This window comes from Pectinophora gossypiella, chromosome 19 (genome assembly GCF_024362695.1).
Source record: "Pectinophora gossypiella chromosome 19, ilPecGoss1.1, whole genome shotgun sequence".
In the NCBI taxonomy this organism is placed as follows: Eukaryota; Metazoa; Arthropoda; class Insecta; order Lepidoptera; family Gelechiidae; genus Pectinophora; species Pectinophora gossypiella.
Window position 1 is genome coordinate 13,798,033 of NC_065422.1, and position 20,034 is coordinate 13,818,066.

Here is a 20,034-nt window from a genome sequence, read left to right on the forward strand (position 1 = left end):
TATTGCACAAAACACAAAATACAAAACAAAAGAGAAATAGAATGAGTACAACAGGCGGCCTTATTGCTAAGTAACAATCTCTTGTAAAGGAGTAAGTATTAATAAGGAATAAGTAATGCCTGCAGTATAAGTAATAATACGTGTAGGGCATGTTGCTTGATATAAATAAATAAATAAGTCGCGAGGAAGACAATGTGACCACTTTTGGTGTCAGTTTTCTGAGATAAATATAACAAACTACGTAGGTACCTTAGTGTCACCGCTCTTGGTCATACTTACCTACAAATTAAATGAATTTAGGTAGGCCTTCTGCTACTTGTATAAAAAAGATGATAATGATAAGAAGTGAGGAAGACCTAGGAGTCTATTGATTAACCAAATTGGAGATGTTCTTAGAAAAGGTATCATCTACTCTGAAGCGGTATGCGTGTCTGAAACGATGATGAATGTGGAGGAAGTAAGAGAAGTATGTCAGGATCCAAGGAAATGGAATCCCATAGTCTCTGCTTACCTCGGTGGGAAATACGGGTGAGTTTATGTATGTATGTGGCTTTAATGACCTTCTGACAGAAATTATATTTTGCAGAGTTTCTAGAACATAGGTAAACGCGAGGTATAGGTCTGAATAGATAAAATGTATTACTGCACTAAGACGAGGGTTTATGTTCTTATAGATTACAGATATTGTGCGACGTGGTGCGAAAATGATAAAGAGATAAGGTTCTAGTATTATTTATTATAGACTCAAGGCTAATGTAATGTAAGGACAATTTTAAATGTCATTTTTTTGACGTGACTTATTGTAGATTTGCCGCAGATGGCATTAACTACTTGGCCGGACAAAAGGGGAGCGCTGAAGGCTCTCACCCAGTACAACGTTTAAGACAACAAGCCTGAAGGTGCCCAGTTGGGCGCGAACCTCGGCTCAGGGCGTCGTCTGAGAGGAAAAATATTTGGAAGAATTAATCGACCCTAGCGGGTCGATAGCGATATTCGCTGATTGAGGGAAATCGTCGACCACGAATCGGGTCGGTTATCGGGGTTCTGAAGTGTTTGGTGTCGCAAGCTGATTGGCTGCTTAAATGACACTACATAGCATTATATAACATACACTTCATAGCACACACATTGCGCTTTTATTCATTTTTGATTTCAAAGTGTGTGAATTAACCGATCCTTTCTCTACAATATAAGTCAAAGCACCAAAGAATACGATACGAATATGCCATTGAAACGAAAGAAGAATGAAACTCTAAAGTTTATGAACAAAGTTCATAATTAGAAACGAATCACACAACAAACAGTTCACCTATTGACCCGTTCGATGTTTATACAGGTATTAAGTTAACAACCGCTCGCTGCGCGGGCGCCGCCACTCACGCGCCGTGTTTACTAACAAACTTGTACACTGCGCTTACTTTGTGTGTTAATTACGCGTAACGTATCACCTTTTTTGGGTGCGGTTCAATGTGGTCTCTACGAAATTTGAAGCTTTACTGAGCGAATTAATAGTTTACGTTCAATGTAATACATAATGCATTTATCTTAAGGTCTTAACGCCCAAAGTCCTTTTAAAATCCAAATCCCATTGTTTAACTATTGTGTCTGGAAATCCGGGCCTTACGAGGTTAAGTACGGTTTTCACTAACACAGTTGACTAGACCATTATAGACCATCTAATATCACGGAGTTCCATTATTACATTAGTCAGTGCTCAATATTCAAAGTATCAAAATTGCACATTCTATACTTACAATACAATACAAAAACTCTTTGTTGCACTTAAAACATATTAAAAATACATTATTACAACTACATATATAGGTAGTAAAATAGGCGGCCTTATTTATAAGCTAGCAATCTCTTCCAAGCAACCCTTTAAGTATAGGAAATAAATTTAATAAAAAAACTTAGCGAGATAGACAATAAAATAAAAAGTTGAAAAATATAAGTACACTTAAGTATACTGAGTAATATTAGTTGACAGGAGAAATCATAAGATAATTCCACATACATTTTCCTTCCCGAGTCACGAATCAAGTGAGCCATGAAACCGTACGATGCGCTGAACGTTGCATTTATCAAGACAGTTACATCTGCGCATACGACACGTTGTATTTATGAAGATAGCTACATCTGCGCACGACATGGGATCACAGCAGGCAAGTGGGTGGCGTGACAGCGAAGTTATTTAATTAAATAATCACTCAAGAATGATTATGAAGTAAAGGTGAAGCGAGAATGACTAAATGTAAAACTACCTGCACGTGACGAATTAAAATGTTGTCAAACATAATACAAGCTCACGAATATATACCAATTGGGATAAGTCCTTGCCTAACAAAGGACAGTCTCACAAAATGATTTCGACTATGTCCCCATCGGGAAGCGAACCCGGACCTCCAGATCGTGAGCCTAACGCTCTAACTACTAGACCACAGACGCTATGTGTTGTGGAGGGGACATTTAAAATGTCTTACATTTTCTTGTGGAAGCTCTTGTAAAAAGGCTGTAAGCACTGAACAAAAAAAAACAAATTTCACAGCCACGCAACACCACAGACGAAGGAATATAATACTATTATAGAAGACTTGACATATTGAAATTTAACAGCAAAGAAAATATACTGAAGACTTGGCAGAATGGTGTTACGATCTTAGCCTGATCCTCAAATGGGCAAAAGGAAAAAAAGGAATATAATACAACAGAATTTGACATTCAGACAGACGCAACAATATTAATATCGATAGCCAGATACTGTGACAGCGACCAATGTATGAGAGTGTAATAGCGACGTCGTGACGACCGCCGCAGGCGCAGTCTGTTACATTCGTGGTGCCATCGATCACAGGCACCATGACCATGGGAACAGAGGATTTGGAGGGCCTACCCCTGAAGATCTACATGGGAGTGCAGTGTAAAGGGGTTTAGTACTAGCTAAGGTAAGTCTAATTACAAAAGTTATAAAAATAATATCGTTAGATTGGTCCTTTCTTCTTTTTTTTGACGTGACTTATAGTAGATTGGCCTATGTATGGATTTTCATTTGGCTCGCTCTTGAATACTTCTTTTTCTACCTTCACATTCATCATACACGCGCGCGGTCCATGGTAGGTAGACCAAATGCTCCAATATAATCGAATTGACTCAGCATTTTTATTTTATAAACATAAATCTAAGCTTACTAGTAATAGTGTAGTAAACACATACATAAGTCATCTCCCATTTTTCCCAGAGTTCACTTACCTAACCTGTAGAATAGAATAAGGAATAATACTACGCATAGAACGGCAACTCTCCGCTCTCCACCAGCTGCTGAGCTAGGTTAACCTCACCCCCTTCGAACATAATTTAGACTTGAATCGTATGGCGTCAGATGTCACACACACAGATGTGTACGATAACGTCAATGTGTGATGTCTGTGTAAAACGAGGTTGTTTGTATGAAGTGTCCGGGGTATGCCTGAAGATTTGACAGGTCCGGTTTTTTACAGAAGCGAACCATCAACCCGCGAGGCAAACGTTCTACCAACTGAGCTACCACGGCTCTCACACATAAGTCATCATCATCAATTTAAGAGCCACGCTCTTGTCGGTGCACCATTTTCCATGCTACTTTTTTAGGGAAAAATAGGGCAGTGGTTTCCCTCTTGCCTTCCGCCCCGCAGTACTCTGTCTGACGCAAAACACACATAAGTACAGGTAATAAATATACCTACCTAAAGAGAAATTTGACCTTTGCATCGACATAGCTAAAGCTCATTGTGGTGATTACAATTTATAAGGTGTCGGCTACAAGCTGGAGTTGCTGTAAATCTCTGAGAGTGAGTTACGACGTGTGAGACAGACAACGCTGCTTAGTACTTCAACTTAGCTGAGGTTAGGACGGATTTACACGGGGCAATGACAATCTTACAAATCTTCTTGCCATTTGGAATTAAGGACGTGTGTTGAGTTATGTACGATAAGCTGCAAAGGTTCAATCAGTTTATTGCAAAGTAATAAATTAGGTAGCACTTAAGACCTCCTGGTTACATGTCGTTTCTATAATAGACCAAAAACACCTTCAAAAACATAAATTTTATAATTAAAACAACTAATGGTTCATAATTTCACCACTGTTTACAAATAATTCGCTGGGCTCAGTGACTGAACTTTTGATCTTTGATTGTACGTATATTATAGCCGACATTTGTCGGCGTTTGCGCGGATTCGAGGAGAATGGAAGGATGGAGGAGAGGTTTCTGCCCAGAGTGCGTTACGCCAGCCAGATTTTGTCGAAAGTCACCGTTTTTTTAAAGTAGATAATTAGAAGTCCAGCTTCTTGGGATCAGATAGACTCATTAAGCTAAGAATTACAATGTGTCATAACATAAACAGTCTATATTATATATCCCACTGCTGGGCACAACCCGATCAAATCAATCATACAATCTGACATAATAGGAAAATCGGCGATCAAATATAATATGACAAGTATGCTCGGCTCAGATATGGGAGTTTAATTTATAGTTTTGTCCACAGAACGGATAAGGTCTGTATTTTTTTTCTCTCTTTAATCTATGGGTTTCTCCATTGATATTCTCATCGTGTGTGGGTTGTTAATAATTGGAGTAATACCCCTGGATGTTTCCGCAATTTTGATCGTCTGATCGGAGGTACACGTTTCGCCCAAGGCGTGCCAATATTAGTTGTCATGAAAATGTAGCGCAGTATAGGATGTACAATTTCCACTGCAGTCCTGGTACAATCCTTCTCATATTGTACGAAAATCTTAAGAACAAGCGAGGCACATCATGTCATTCTAATTACTAAAAGCGCTTGACTTTTTTTCCTGCGAAGTGTCTAAAGGCCTCTCCTCTACTTTTCTATCTCTACCCAATATCTACCACATTTCGCCAAAAATCATTGTGTATGTCCATTTACTTAGTTAAATCAGCTACTTTTTACTAAACGCCAAATAAGAAATTACTATGGAATTGTTTTCATACAAATTCCGTGAAGTCCTAAAAAATCGTGATAAAATATCGAACTTATTGTTGAGATTTCCTTAATTAAAATTGGTAAATTATATTACTTAAATAGAAAAATGAACGATAAGAAAAATAGAAAAAAGAAAATGTTTTTTTATTCGTTACTTGTTGTTTAATATAATGACTTGTAGTATAACTTAGTTATAATTCTCTTATTCTTCTAATCCTTTTATCCCCTTTTGTGATGTAGGGCTCGAATAACAGATTTCCACTCCTCGTGATCTTTTGCAGAGTCAGTAGCTTGCTCCCAATTCTTAGGCCTTTGCATCCAAGAGGTGTCTAAAACTGTTTGTTTACGTTTGTCAAAATATTTACATATACCACCAGCCTTACGTCCCGCTCGTGAGCCGTCGGCGTAGGCGACGCTACATTAGCTTTAATACCGATGGAATTCAATTATTACCTATTTCGGAGACACATAAATGTTTTATGAAGAGATGAATGGCAACCACGACGCATTCATCATTGAGCTAAACGTTCATAATAATCGAGAATATAGCTGTAATTCAAATGTTGTGTTGTATTAATATGTGCATTTATAAAATGAATAAATTATTTTTTGTTTACACTTGACTAATTCATTAACAAATGAGATTAACACATGCTCATTCACAGCACTAATTTAAGCCCTCTTGTCGGTGTAGCATTTTCCTAGCTACTTTTTTAGGGAAAATTAGGGCAGTGGTTTCCCTTTTGCGAAGACTTAAAAGCAAGACGTTGTTTTTTTTATTATATGTTTTCTCTATTTGTCCCGATATATACTGCAACAGTTATTTTCATGGCGAAAGCGCTCCCCATTAGTCGGACCAAATACCATCTAAAGAAAATGTACGAAAAGTCTATTTAATCAATCCTTGTTTATTCATACATAAATATAGAAAACAACGTAACATAGCATCACGCATGTATCTTCGAAGGGGTAGGCAGACGTCTCCTCGCCAGCAATGTATGTTCAAGTCCCAAAGAAAACGCTTGACAAGAATGTACTGCGCCATAAAGTTCTTAAGATACAAGAAACTCTAAAGTACATCACCTGCAACCGGACGCCGCATATGTGTTCAATTAATAACAATTTTTTGGCAATTTTTTGTTCAATTAATAACAAATTACAAAAACTAGTTGTTATAAGCTAGGATTCCATTCATGTTCCCGCCCACGCGGCGTCCGGCGCGGGCGCAGCCGATATGGACCGATGATCCAATACCGGTTCACTATTGTTGTCATTTGTAGCACTTTGAAAAACATCATTATACGGAGTGCGTGCCGCTACGTGTGTAGGACAGATAAGTATATCATATTTGACGTGTGTCGATGGTAAACGTGGGTGAATTGGGATAGCTCTGTTCCGAAAACGCGTGACTTACGTGGTATTATCACGGGTTCGAATCCGGGCTCGGGCTGTAAACCACTCAATAGGAGTTTAAATTCTTGTTTGGATCATAGGTAAGTGATATCACGAGGTTTCCGGGATTTGTGCCCGGGGTTGTGGAGGTGAGGCTATCGCCATTAGCCATCGCCTTGCGGTGTGTATATACCACCTTTGCCTACCCCTTCGGGGATACAGACGCTATGTTATGTTATATTCAGTAACAAGCAGTTACAAAGTTAAGGGTTCAGGTAGGCCTGGGCTCTGTATGTGATGTGTACCTGTTATGAATGGCATGCACACAGGAAGTCTCGTAAAGTGTGGCGTAACTGCTTGAAAACTGGCTCACTCCGAAGTTCTAAGGCTAAATGCTAAAGATAAAGGAAGAAGTCTAAAAAAAAGAATAAGGCTAAATGCGGAAAACAGAGCCCACTAACATAACATAACAAAGAGTCTAAATGCGAGACATGACGAAGGCTAACGATGTTATATTCGTAGCGGAATTTTGGGCCGATACCGTTTAGTTTAAGACTTGCTGTCGACACGAAAATAAGAAGAAAATTCTTCCACCGGACTATGTCAAGGTCCAAAGAAGAAAGTGTACATCTCCGTTTACTCCACAACGGAAACAAAGTAGAAAATAAAGAAGATTGTTTAATAAAACAGGACGCTTTATTATATGTTTGGCCGACGGTATTCATATCGAATCGCGCGCAATACGAGTAGCTATTGTTTTGAGTGTTTGACATGTATGTACAAGCATAGCAAATCAGTTACAACTACACATAAATTATGCGATAGTAATTGACATTTCACGTGGAGATTATTGGCCGATTAAGATTCGTTATGCTCAAATGTACTTAACATTGGAGCGAGCCATTTTTATAAGCAAAAGTTAAGGAGAAACGGACGCAAGTTTACTTATGGATTTTATTTGTCAAGTTAATTTCGTAAAGAACATGATGGACAGTAGGGTAGTTTCCAAGTAGTCAAATCAGTTACTTTTTACTAAACGTCAAAACACGAAATTACTATGGAATTTGTATATGTACCTATGTATTAGAAAAATGTGAGAAAATATTGTACTTATTATAACATTTTTCATTATTAAAATTCACAAATAAGTTAAATAGCAAAACGAAAACGTTTTTTGTCACCTTTAGATCTATTTTTATTTAGTAATCAGAATTTTATAATTCATTTTTGACCTAGGAGGGTAGTTACCCTCTATTGATGACGCGACTGTGGTGGCGCCACCCTAGTGTCTTGGTGAGATATGGCCCTAATAATGGAGAACAACGTACGTAAATAGTTGCCGGGATCAATATACTGTTGGCTACTACTAAATCAATAAGAACTCGATAAGAGAAGAATTATAACAAAAGTCCTATAAATCCACATAGTCCCGGAAGCAGTTTATATGATGCACCTCAAAGACCACTGAACAATAACACAACCACTCTCGAGGGAAATCTACCGCACAGATTGAGCGCGTCAAATATTCAACTAGCAACTTGCACTGGATAAACTTCTGACAAATGGGAGAGATGGAAACAAAAGTTAGATATGAATAAGTTATAATAATTCAGGTAGACTATGGAAGTGATTGAGAGAGGAGTGATGGCTCGCGGAAGTGACATCTCTTCCGCACTATATACACTTGATAGAGATGATTGCAACGCTATAGTAACAACCTACACAAACACATACATCAATAACATCATCAGTGACATATATCAATGATTGAAACGAAACAAGGATGGTATATTTTTACCCAGGTATCAATCCCAGGCCTAGCAAAAGAAAGAAGCAAACTGAATTCATAGTGTGTAACTTGACAAGAAGCCCTGTTGCAGACATGTTACGTTACAGATGTATAAGTAAGTGAACCGCGCCGTGTTCATAGTTATCAATTTTAATTCAGTATGCTAGCACCCCAGTCTATCAAAGGCCAATTCCTTGACTTCCCTATAAGACACGACGTTAACCTTTTCTTTAATCTGGAATGGAAAATGCTACACCGACAAGAGCGTGGCTCTTAAATTGATGATGATGATGCTAGCACTAAAAATTACAAATAAACGCAGGAATTTACTAATAGAGGTCAGAGAAACTGTAAAATTGACAATTTCCACGGTAGAGACACGCAACAAATAACAAGCGCGACATAACATGACTCTTGTTACATTGTTACCGCAGCGGTCAAGTGTGTGACTGACATCCATCATTGTTCGGAAGCTGTGACGTAAGATGACAGACCCTCCGCCGTGCTAGCACTGTGCTACTGAATAGCTATAATGCTGAAAAATATGATTTGTGATTGGATTTATGGAAGGGAATATTATTTATTCTCCGTAGCAGCAAATAAACTAAATTTGGTTGTTCTTCAGATTTTCAAGGTTGCAGTCATTATTCATCTACGCGAGTTCAAAATCGTAATTTAATTTTTGTCTTTTTGGCAAAACCATTATAGCCAGTCAAACGTGACCCTTCACATAATTAACTATAACTTTTCCGGGTTTGTTCGCACATCACGCAAAAACGTCTAGACGGATACGAATCAAATGCAGTTTGATGTAGGTGAAGCTTGATCGACATCTTCTATAGAAATTATGACGCTATATCTATTTAGGGCTAGCCCAGGTGTGCACAGAGCGTGTCCCGGGGAAACCAGTTAAGAAAAAGTAGGTTCTAGCGACTCACCGATGGTTTTGTTGATCCAGTCGGCGAGGTCCTCTTGTAGTGGGAACAGTTGTCTCGCCTGCGAATACAGGATCTTCTCGCGGTAGAAATCCTCGTCTTCTGAGCTCGGCGTCTGCGCAGCCAGCGCGCAGTCCGCCCGCTCGAAACTGCTGCTCATCTACAAAATTAAAAAAAACTGTTATTTTCAATGTACTATCACTGGATAACACTTATTGCAAGATAAGTTTCATGCTGCAATCTGGACGAAGCGACGCGTGATCCATGCATTCGACTGAACGGATTTTCCTTGAAGTGTTCTCGACGGCAGCGCCGGCACGGGGAGCGGTTATACCGTTCTGGTCAGCCGCCGGCGCCGATATCCATCAACATTTTGTTTTTTTTTTTTGTTGCATTTTAAAATATAGTCACCTTTCTGTTCACCACTATGTCCCCATGACCTATGTGCCTCTCTTGTCTCTCCTCCTTGTCCAAGCTACTCTTGACATATTCGAACGCGTTGGTGCGTTCAAAGGCGTTGAAGATGCGATCGAAGTTGCCGCTCAGAGGGCGGTCGAAGGGTTTGTCAGTGACGGTGGGTGAAGATATGGGACCCCAGGAGGTCCGGCTGCCAATTGCTGTCGGCCCGCAGCGGTACGACATTGTGGAGGCCTGCCTGGAACAAAACAAGCGATGGTCAAACACATACACATATTAAAAGCGAAGGGTCACAGATTGACTCCCTCACTTATCCCGAAATTCAGCCTCTAAGGGGGTAAAAAGGGTTGGCAAAATTTGTATGAAACCTCTTTAGTTTTAATATAACAGTTAGTACATATAGAAATTCCTAATGGGATGGACAGGGCCACAAGTAATCTAAGACAACTTGCAGCCACTGTTGATGCTAAATCCTAAGATTGAATGATGTACCTTGGTGACAAGGGATCAGCCTCTAGAAGGATATGTTTGTATGTGTTTAGAACGCATACTTTAGAAATATAATTGCATTATATAACAAACGTCTTTAATCTCTAATGGGGTAGGCTAACAATAAGGCAACACAAGAGCTCCTTGATGAACCTTACGGTGATAGGAAACAGGCATAGAATAACGTGAGCATCAGAATGACTGCCCAAAATGACAGATCAGCTTTAAAATATTACTAACATCCAATACCTTTTAGCTACTATTTAATACCTTTGTATAGATATTTTCTACCTAATTAATAAATAAGAAAATTTATTTAAAAAATGTTCAGTCATTCTGATGTCTGAATGACCACCCACATTTAGAATCTCCACAAAAAGGCTCCGAAATGTAATTTCGCCTATACACAAATTTAGTACCTATTCAGTACCTACCTAAACAAATATTTTTTTAGATTTTTAAAACAAGAAATAAAAAAATATGAGCAAAAAATGTTTTAACGAAAATGTTAATTGTTTATTGTTTACAACTCAATTATGCACATAATACAAATTATAAAAAAGGAACAAATGCAATAAAAGATTAGCTAAAAGGTATTGGATGTTAGTAATATTTTAAAGCTGATCTGTCATTTTGGGCAGTCATTCTGATGCTCACTAGAATAACGAATACTACGTATAGAACGGCAACTCTACGCTCCCCACCAGCCGCTGAGCTAGGTTCACCTCACCTCACCCCCCTCGGTCTTACTTTAGTCGCCAATCGTATGGTCTTCAGTGTGTAGTGTACGATAACGTCAATGTGTAGTGTTTCGTGTCCCGGGTGTGTAACGTGTATACCTATTATTAGTGAATCAAGGAGAAATAAGGTAAGAACGGAAACAATATCATCTGATATTAATCTGATACTGTTATGGAACACTGTCGTAGGTTATTAGCTCATCCTTTAATTGATATCATGTATGACACGGATACGAAGACAACGAATTAACGACATTGTACATTTTGGGTTTTCTTTAATGTCATACCTGCTTGTATGACGTTTGTCTTATTTTATGTTTACCAAGAAGTCATCGTTGTTACGTTATATTACGATTGGAAACCGTGTTATGAGGATAACTTATGTAGGTAGGTATACATATAGGCTGTTTATGTATGTATATATTGGTGCTAATTCCTGTAGACACCATCTAATTTTATTTCTTATCCGCGGAAAAGGGACGGGTAATCGACAAGCATATTTATAGAACACACGTCAATATTAGGCAGAAATCTAAAACAACCCTATAATAAATTAACATCGACCATTAACCAGCCATAATTAAGTAGACATCACACGTAAAACAGACTGCGTACTGCGGCGATATGCCTATGTGATTCGCTCGGGTTATTCATTCATTCACTCTTGTCATTTTAAAATTATTAGCTGTCAATCAACCGTCCCTTCCCTTTTCGGTTTTGTGTCTATAAGAATTAGCACCATTGTATAGATATATATATATAGTTAAATAAAATTAAACAATGCCCGAAAAGAATAACGATTTAGTTTCCAATTGCTTCTGCGTAGAGCTTACGACGCATAAATCAAGTCTGAAAGGAAAATGACCAGCCGTTTTTAAGTTTTTTACGACAGTGACATCATGATAATGGGTTTGTTGATGGGACGAGATGTTTGCGGCCTTCCGAACTTTACAAAAGAGCCGCTAAAGATGTTGCCAGTACTAATTTACATGTCTGACAAGGGCCGTGTTCCGAACGTTTTGAAAATGAGCAGACAAATAATGAGTTCTCGAAGGCCGCACTGACAGTCAGTAATTAAGCCACAAAGGCAGTTGCCATCGACGGCATAATCTCTAGACTCTTAGTAATAGACGACCGGATTCTGTTAATACATCGTGTAATACATCAGAAGATATACAATGTGGACAACAGTCGGCCAATCGCGACCGCTTCCGTGGCCCTTGATCGACGTGTTTAGGGTTTATTGGGAGCCAATGGAGACGTACCGTCTCATTTACCTCAACCTGCTACCTGCTAGCGAAGAATACTATAAAACAATACTTATTTATTTAATGTTTTCTTAACAATGTTTATAATTTTATGTAATCCTTGTTGTAATCATTCCGCACCTAAATAAATATCAATCCTTCCTGCCTCTGGTTCTAAATCTCTTTAAATCTAAATTTCTCTGATTCATTGCTCTATATGAGAGCCCCAATTGTACGGTAATCTTTCTTGTATATGTGTGTACAATAAAGAATATTTGATTTGATTTAAGGAATCAAACATTAAGCGTCTACTTTGTTGTATCTACGATGTCTGCTCTCCACACAAGGTGGTCATTACTGAGTGGAGTCCGCTAATGTGAGCAGCTCGTGAATATTCACACTTCAGAGAATCTGCATGCGAAAGTTACTGAAGAGGTAATAATTACTACTAACTGGCGATAATGTGTTGTTTTGAAAGTTATTTTTTCAGAGCTCTTAAGATTACTGATTCAAAATAAGTATTATCAATTCATTTATACAAGAATAACAATTGACAGTTGTAACAATAAAATATGAAATATGTCGGATGTGGTAGTTTATCATTTAACAATATTTATCCAACACTTTTCTTTTTTATTAAGATCATTTTTAAATATTTTATTTTTACAAAATAAGAATGCGTTTTTTTATCTGTGTATTACGATACCCGAAACACGGGCGGCCATGATTGAATTTCGTGTGACGTCACATTTACTAAACTATCTATCAGGTTTCAAGTGATACTGTTTGATAGTTTCTTTGTTTTTTAAACTGTGACGTCACTGGGCAAAATGTCACGTGACCAACCGTTTTCGCGCGAAATTTAAACTAATTGAAGAAAATGTATTTTTTCTATTATATAAAGCTTTTTCGAGAAAATAAAATATTTTAAAAGGTATAAAATACCCAATTGTAATTTTTAAAATACTTTTCCGAAAACTGTCACGAAACCAATTCTATCAATTTTAGTTTTATACCTAAGCCGAAGCATACCTTCGTGTGATGCTCTGTCGCGGGGCTAACAATTTCAATTCAGTTGGAGGCCATTTTTGATAATTATAACTTAAAGTAAAATATGAACTTGCCTAATCATAATTAGCCAATCTTTCGCTAGTACTATATCAGTAAGTACCAAGGCTTAGGGGGAATGACCAAGTCCGAATGTTGAGTTTCTGAGAGCGTTTGGTTTTAGTAAAAGATCTCAAACGATTGTAAAGCCATCCTCTAGTTTACCAAAGTAGACACCCAGTTTAAAACTACTTAAGTAAGTACCAAGGGGTACGGAGAGTGACCAAGTCTGAATTTTGAGTTTCTAAGTGCGTTTGGCTTTAGTTATATCTCAATCGATTCTCCCAAAAGTGATACCCGGTTAATGATGGTCCCTCAATAGTGGCTCGTAGACGAGCGCATCACGATCCAATGGATGGTTGCAAGAACTACCCGTGCTATCGCCTCATCTCCCAACTTCTACGCGTTGATGTACAATCTGTGATGCAGCGAATTACACATAAAAATCCGCTTCGATACACCAGCAACAGTGTCACGGCCGCTTCTGTAGTTGTTACGATAGCGATCACGTCCGTCAATTAAGATCAGCACACGGCAAGATTACATGTTTATCCAAGCTAATTGTCATGGGAACCGGTCGCTATCAACTGTAATCTGCGACATCCTCGCGATAGTCGTGTGGTCCGACTAGTCGGCCATCTTCCGCATAAGGCCGCCTTGAACTTCGCCGCAAAAAACGGGATTGTTGGCGATAGGCGCAGGCGCAGGGTGCCATATATGGGGGAGTCGTGCGCGTGAGGACGTGACGGGCCGACGTGAGGTAACGGAGACGGTACTTGTGGGGAGTTGCGGATTTTAGATTTTGTTCAAATAGATACGTACCTACATAAATCACACGTCTTGCATAGATACACACACACACTCCAGCCCGAAATCCCCTAATAGGGTGGACAGAGCCTACGGTAACTAATCAGAAGATGCACCCACTTTTGATACGAATTTCTAAGATTTATTTTGTATTATATTCTTTTAGTTATGTTTTTTGGTTGTATTGTATTGTATGCTGCGTACAATGGTCCGTCATGCATCAATGGACATAGTCTGGTTGTTAAAGGACTTGCTCGGGAAGATAAGGAAGGTACTGTACTATTTTTTCAGACTGAAACCGTCGACTTTAACGATTTAGGTTAGGGATAGCATTATGGAATAATTAAATATAATAAAATTTTTAATTTTATTAATATTCTTAATATTATATTTTTTTATTTAACAGTTTTTTTATTTAGCTCGGTGAGGTGTGGGTACTTCTGCATACCACAATTAGGGTGACCTGAATGTAATTGATACAGTTGTGAGCTTATTATGCCATTTTTATTTCAGATTTTTCGAATCTGAATTTTCTATATTTCTATAGTTTTTTTATTTTATTTATTTTATGTTTATTGAGAAAACCAACAGCTTTATAAAAACATATTTAACAACACTTATTATCTAAACTTAAGCTATTTGTAGGTTTCCCTAGAGTTCTAGAACATCGTTATATATTTTTAAAAGCGGAGCTAAACGAAAGAGGCCAGAAAATTCTCTGGAATTACTGAAACTTTTTTTTTCTATTTTTAAACTACAATCAGTCCACAAGACTAGCTGCGTTGCTTGAATACATGTTTGTATCAATTTTATGTTCATTATACGTATAAACTGATAATAAGGATCATTTAAAAAAATCTTTCAACGGTAGAAAGCTACATTATTCCTGAAGGCTATTTGACAACCGGAGTACTGCAGTGAATCTTCGAAGTACCTACATCGTATAGAGTACATAAGTTTAAAGGACAGTCAATGCTCCCATACATGTTAATACAATACAAATACGAGACAGGATCGTGCGAGCAGCCATTGTCCACAACGCGTGACCCGCGCCGCCGCTCCGACGGGACAAGACAGTCGTGAGTCTCGTGAGCCATACACACATACAACACTGCTATTGTGAGGATGCGTAGATCCTGGGACATTCATTTTTATTGTTTTTGAAGTAGTTTAGTGAGTGAGAAAAGTCTGTCTTAATTTCACAGCAGGCGTTTCGATAATATAATGGTTGTCGAGTAAATATGATTGTCGATAAAGTAGCGAATGTTTATGTATGTGTTGGTGGAGCCACCGCGGGACGGGGCGGCGCGGCACCGCGGCACGGCAGCCAAATAAAAATCGATCCCGGACGAATTGGGACAATATTCTGCATGATATTACGTGATGCCACATCAGACCAGCCGCTCTTCGACTTCCAACCTTGTGTATCACTGATTTTGAGTTTTAAATTAAGAAAGTTTCGGTTAGAAATTGCATGCGGAGCCAGTTATGATTGTGGCGAAAACTGCCGCAGTGACTTCCTGTATCGTAATTCGGTAGACTGGTGGATTTGGGAAATCAATTTAACGTATACATATAGTAGTACATAACAACGACCTCCGTGGTCCAGTGGTTGAGCGCTGGGCTCACGATCCGGAGGTTCCGGGTTCGATACCCGGTGGGGACATATCACAAAAATTACTCTGTGGTCCCTAGTTTGGTTAGGACATTACTTTACGTTAGCTGATCACCAGATTGTCCGAAAGTAAGATGATATGTTAAGCCGTTGTTCCCGGTTAACTACTTACTGATGTAAGTAGTCGTTACATGAGCCATGTCAGGGTCCTTTCGCGGCTCAATAGTAACTCTGACACCAGGGTTGATAAGGTTAGTATTCCACCTCACAACCCACTCTATAGAAGAAGAAGTACATAACATAAACAGCCTCGATACGTCCCACTGCTGGGCACACGCCTCCCCTCAATCAATCGGAGGGAGTATGGTATATACTTCACTAACCTCCACTGCGCATTGGTGGTTTTAGTAATAAGAAACAATTTTCACAAAGCATTTACCTACCTACTTATTAGAAATATTTCATGATGACTAGTACCAGGTGTAACTTTATGTACTAGGGACGTATTAGGGCGCCAGAAAGGAACCTTATTGACTGACGTACTAATAATAGCTGCTACATATTATAACCACTACTATGCAGGGCTAGTACCCACGCGCGCGTGCGAATAGGTCAAGTTGAGCGGGCGCGGCGCGGGCGCAGAAAATCGTCCGTTTACGCAAATCATTGAGCTCGTCGAAGGTCTCGCATACCGCATTTTTAAACTCCATTCAAGAATTCTATGCTCTTATTTCTGGCGGCGATTGTTTACTTTTTGCCATTGATTGCGCATTGTACTGCGCATGCTATGTTTCCAGTTTCAGGTAGTTTCAGTAGGGTCGCACGTTTAGCAAAGCAATATCTGTTTCCTCGGATTTGTTTTAAAACCTGTATCATCCAGAACTGGCATTTACGGAAACAGGATAATCTACTTAAATGATCGAAGTTACATGGAACTTTTCGAGTTTCTACTAGCTGAATAGGTAAACAGCCCCAAGAACGACTAGAATGGACTTAAGACAAAGAGCAGATCAATGACCAGGGGGGTTAAAAAGGCCACACACATCGAAGCAATTCATCTAAGAAAGCAATGTTGCGCATATGTAAGTGCGCAATGCAAACAAATGTCAAATAGCAATATTGCTTTCTTAGATGAATTGCTTCGATGTTGCCATTTTAACCCCCCTGGTATATTTGGCCTCAATCCGCTTCACATCAGTCTCAATTTTGTCTTTTACAGGAGCCCTCCTTAGCTAATAGGAGTCAAGAACCCTACAACACCCTTTAGAGCAACTCTCACGCATAAACGACCATCGCGATCTCCCAATATGGCGGCGGACAATGCTCGGCGCTAACGACGGCGCATGCGCGAGCTCCCGGCTCCTTATTGGATAATCGCTATCCTGTGACAGGACCAGACTGTGACTCGACTGACGAGTGGAGATTAGAATTAGAGTTAAGCTTAAAAGCTTAGCAGTCGTGGGAATAGTTTCAGGGGTTTTTTATTTAGGTATACATTTGACCAAAATCTCGCCTGGTCGTATGTAAGTCATGATATGGATTAGGTGGAACAATTTCTTATGCTAAATGCCTATTCACTCTGGTTTTGAAAACTCCAATTTGAATTCTAAAATCATTTTATAGAATAGGTAGGTAAGTATACCAATTTTTACCTGCGTAGTGGTGGAGGCTTCTGGGGTAAAATACTTTTTGGACAAGTCTAATCAACCGGACATGACAGTTAATTCACGCCAGTCACTGACCTTCAATGGGTGCGAAAACGATTACGACTTTTCCTCAAAGCTATAAATACGTGATTTTATCGCGGGAATATCTAACTTTTATCGACGTATACATACTACTTAGGTCATGTTATCGTTCTTCCTGTGAGTGTGAGAGCCAGGAAGAAACAGCACCAGGACATTTTGCAATTGAAACCAATTGACGTCAATATTGCCTTTATTGACGACCTACTCGCAACATGAACCCTTTGTGAGCACTGGATAACTATCCAATCTATTATTGGAACATGTAAACTTACATTTTCATTGGTTTGTGCTGTGACTTGTGTATAATAAACCGATCTTGTGGTTGGGTTTATAATATAGGCACGAAGCGAAAGTCGTATTAGGTTGTTATTGATTAGAAACCGAATGCGTCGGCTATTGAGCTGCGAAACCTATGGGAAACCTGAGCCAGCAAATACTAGGGTATCATAATGTCACCAGTACCTTACCGTTAGACCACAGACTTTGGTTAGCCTGTACTGACTATCGAAGGGACTGGAACTTAGCTGAATAAGAAACAATACCAAAAAGACCAAGGGGATTAAAAACGCTACATCGAAGCAATTCATCTAAAAAATTAATATTGGTATTTAACATTGTTTGCATTACGCACTTATTTTTATATGCGTAAATTTCGTTTAGACGAATTGCTTCGATGTGACCTTTTTAACCCGCCAGCTATGTTCATAATCTCCTGTTTATTAAAGTTTCGGAGTATTTTTCTAGCGATTGAATCGAATATTGACTGCAATAAGCCGTGACCAAGGTAACAATGATAAGCCCTGAACGTAAAAAATCAATTAAGGAAGGGATCACGCTCTATTTAACGTGATGGACATATTTATTGGCAATGGGTCTGTAGGTTATACCTACTACTCAATGTACCTACCCCACTCCTACCTACTTCACAGATCACAGAAGGTTCTGCTATATAGTAGTTTCTTTTAATTATCTAAACCCCAAAGCCAACTGGCACTAATTACTTCATGAGTTCTTTGTGATCAATGGAAAGCACGATATCACTAAATCCTATACTAGCGGGTACCAGGATATCATATCTAGCTTGTAGCCAGCCAGTTAGCATGGGTGACTATGACTCATCGGGTTCGGAGATGTTGGCTTGGCTCTCATAAAGTATAATGACAGACGACTTATCCTCTGTCAGATACCAGGTTATCATATCTAGCCGATAGCTTACCGGTAGCGCGAGTGGCTGTGAGTCTGTGACCCAGCGATGATGTTGAATTGACTGCCATGCAAAGCATGGTAATGCTAAGTCCTCTATCAAGTACCAGGATATCATATCTAGCCAGTAACTTGCCGGTAGCGGAGACCGCAGCCGTCGGTTCTATTTAGGCTGCCGCAGCTGCCGCATGGCTCGCACATTTCGCCCTCATTCCTATCGAATTACCGTAGTGGTTGTGAATGTGAACCTAGTTAGCTACCATACATACTGTATATTATATAAGTAATTAAGAAAGTAAAGTTTATAAGTCGTTTCATGAAGACTCACTGTGCTATAGATTAGTATAGATGATGAGACACCAGCTAAAGATGATGTTAGTCATTCACCTCACAAACTCACAACCCACACAAGGGAAGAAAGGGTTCTTCCCCTGTATAACCGAAACTGATCATTATTTTTTTATCAGGGTGTCTAAAAAGGCCACATTAAAGCAATTCATTAAAAAAAAAACAAATATTGCAGTTTAACATTTATTTACATGTTCACATGAGAATAGTCTCGCCAATGCAGAGGCAGTTTGTTGACAAGCATTCACTCGTTACCTTAGTCTATTTATAATACCTGCCTATATCTAAGCGTAATATTAATTGCAAAGATGTGTTACCAAAACAAAAATAAAAACATAACTTAAAAGCTTACAACTATAGTATATTGAAGTAACAACTATAATAAGCATGTAAAGTAAGTAGTAGTTAATAATTCTCAAAGAATGATATTTTAAGTTGTTTTTTTTTAACGTGCCCGGTCCGCGGTGGCTCGTGCTGCTCTATGGCCTTACACATTTTATTTTCCTTTTATTAAGGAGCATGAATTCCAAATAGAATTATTATTTATTTAGATGAATTGCTACATTGTGGTCGTTTTAGACTCCTGGATTACCAATAATATCAATTCCAATTCCCAGCGAAACTACGCCGACCGTTAGCCCTACATTTTTACTTTCATCCACCACGACCGCTTCGGTGCGGTATGTCACGGATAGGCGCAATTTCCACCAGACCACAGCCAGATCTGGCACATCTTGTGGTGAACAACACGTGGTCCAGGGAAACTTACTGCAACTGTACATTCTTCGGCTTCTTGGCTCGGTTTAATACGACATTGTGCGAATACTTTAGTTATTTCGAGGGGGCTTCAATTTTGAATAAGTTACTTTTATGAATCAATCAGAGGGAATAAATGTATAAATCTGTCTCGTAAAGATTTTACACTAATTGAGGTAGACAGAACCAGAAGTTGTAAGAACTTTCAGCCGCTACCGTTTGTGTTCGAAGTTGATTAAAACTAATTTCCAACACATTTTTGTATTAATGTACTTCTATCCTTGACCTCTGTATCTATCTCTACATATAAACAGTAAATATATGTAGTTGTTTCACTCTAACATTATTACGAACATATTTTCATTGATCAACAATCCATAGAATTATACGTAACATATGTGACCCAGTACAGCACCCTGTGACAACACCACACATATCTAAACAACGCTTTCAACTAA

The 20,034-nt window shown here is 38.8% G+C and overlaps 1 protein-coding gene across 4 annotated transcripts in view; it reads right to left on the reverse strand.

The window, feature by feature from the left end:
- The window catches only part of LOC126375653 (GAS2-like protein 3), a 105,810-nt gene that overhangs the window by 20,869 nt on the left and 64,907 nt on the right, over nucleotides 1-20,034 (reverse strand). For 2 of the 4 annotated variants that reach the window (XM_050022700.1, XM_050022701.1), the window contains exons 3-4: nucleotides 9,511-9,750; nucleotides 9,103-9,259 (exon numbers count right to left, since the gene is read on the reverse strand). In XM_050022700.1, coding sequence (XP_049878657.1) covers nucleotides 9,103-9,259; nucleotides 9,511-9,741 — 388 coding nt within the window. In that variant the 5' untranslated portion in view covers nucleotides 9,742-9,750. Of the gene's footprint in view, nucleotides 1-9,102; nucleotides 9,260-9,510; nucleotides 9,755-20,034 lie in introns of all 4 variants that reach the window. The other 2 variants (XM_050022698.1, XM_050022699.1) reach the window with 1 other exon arrangement.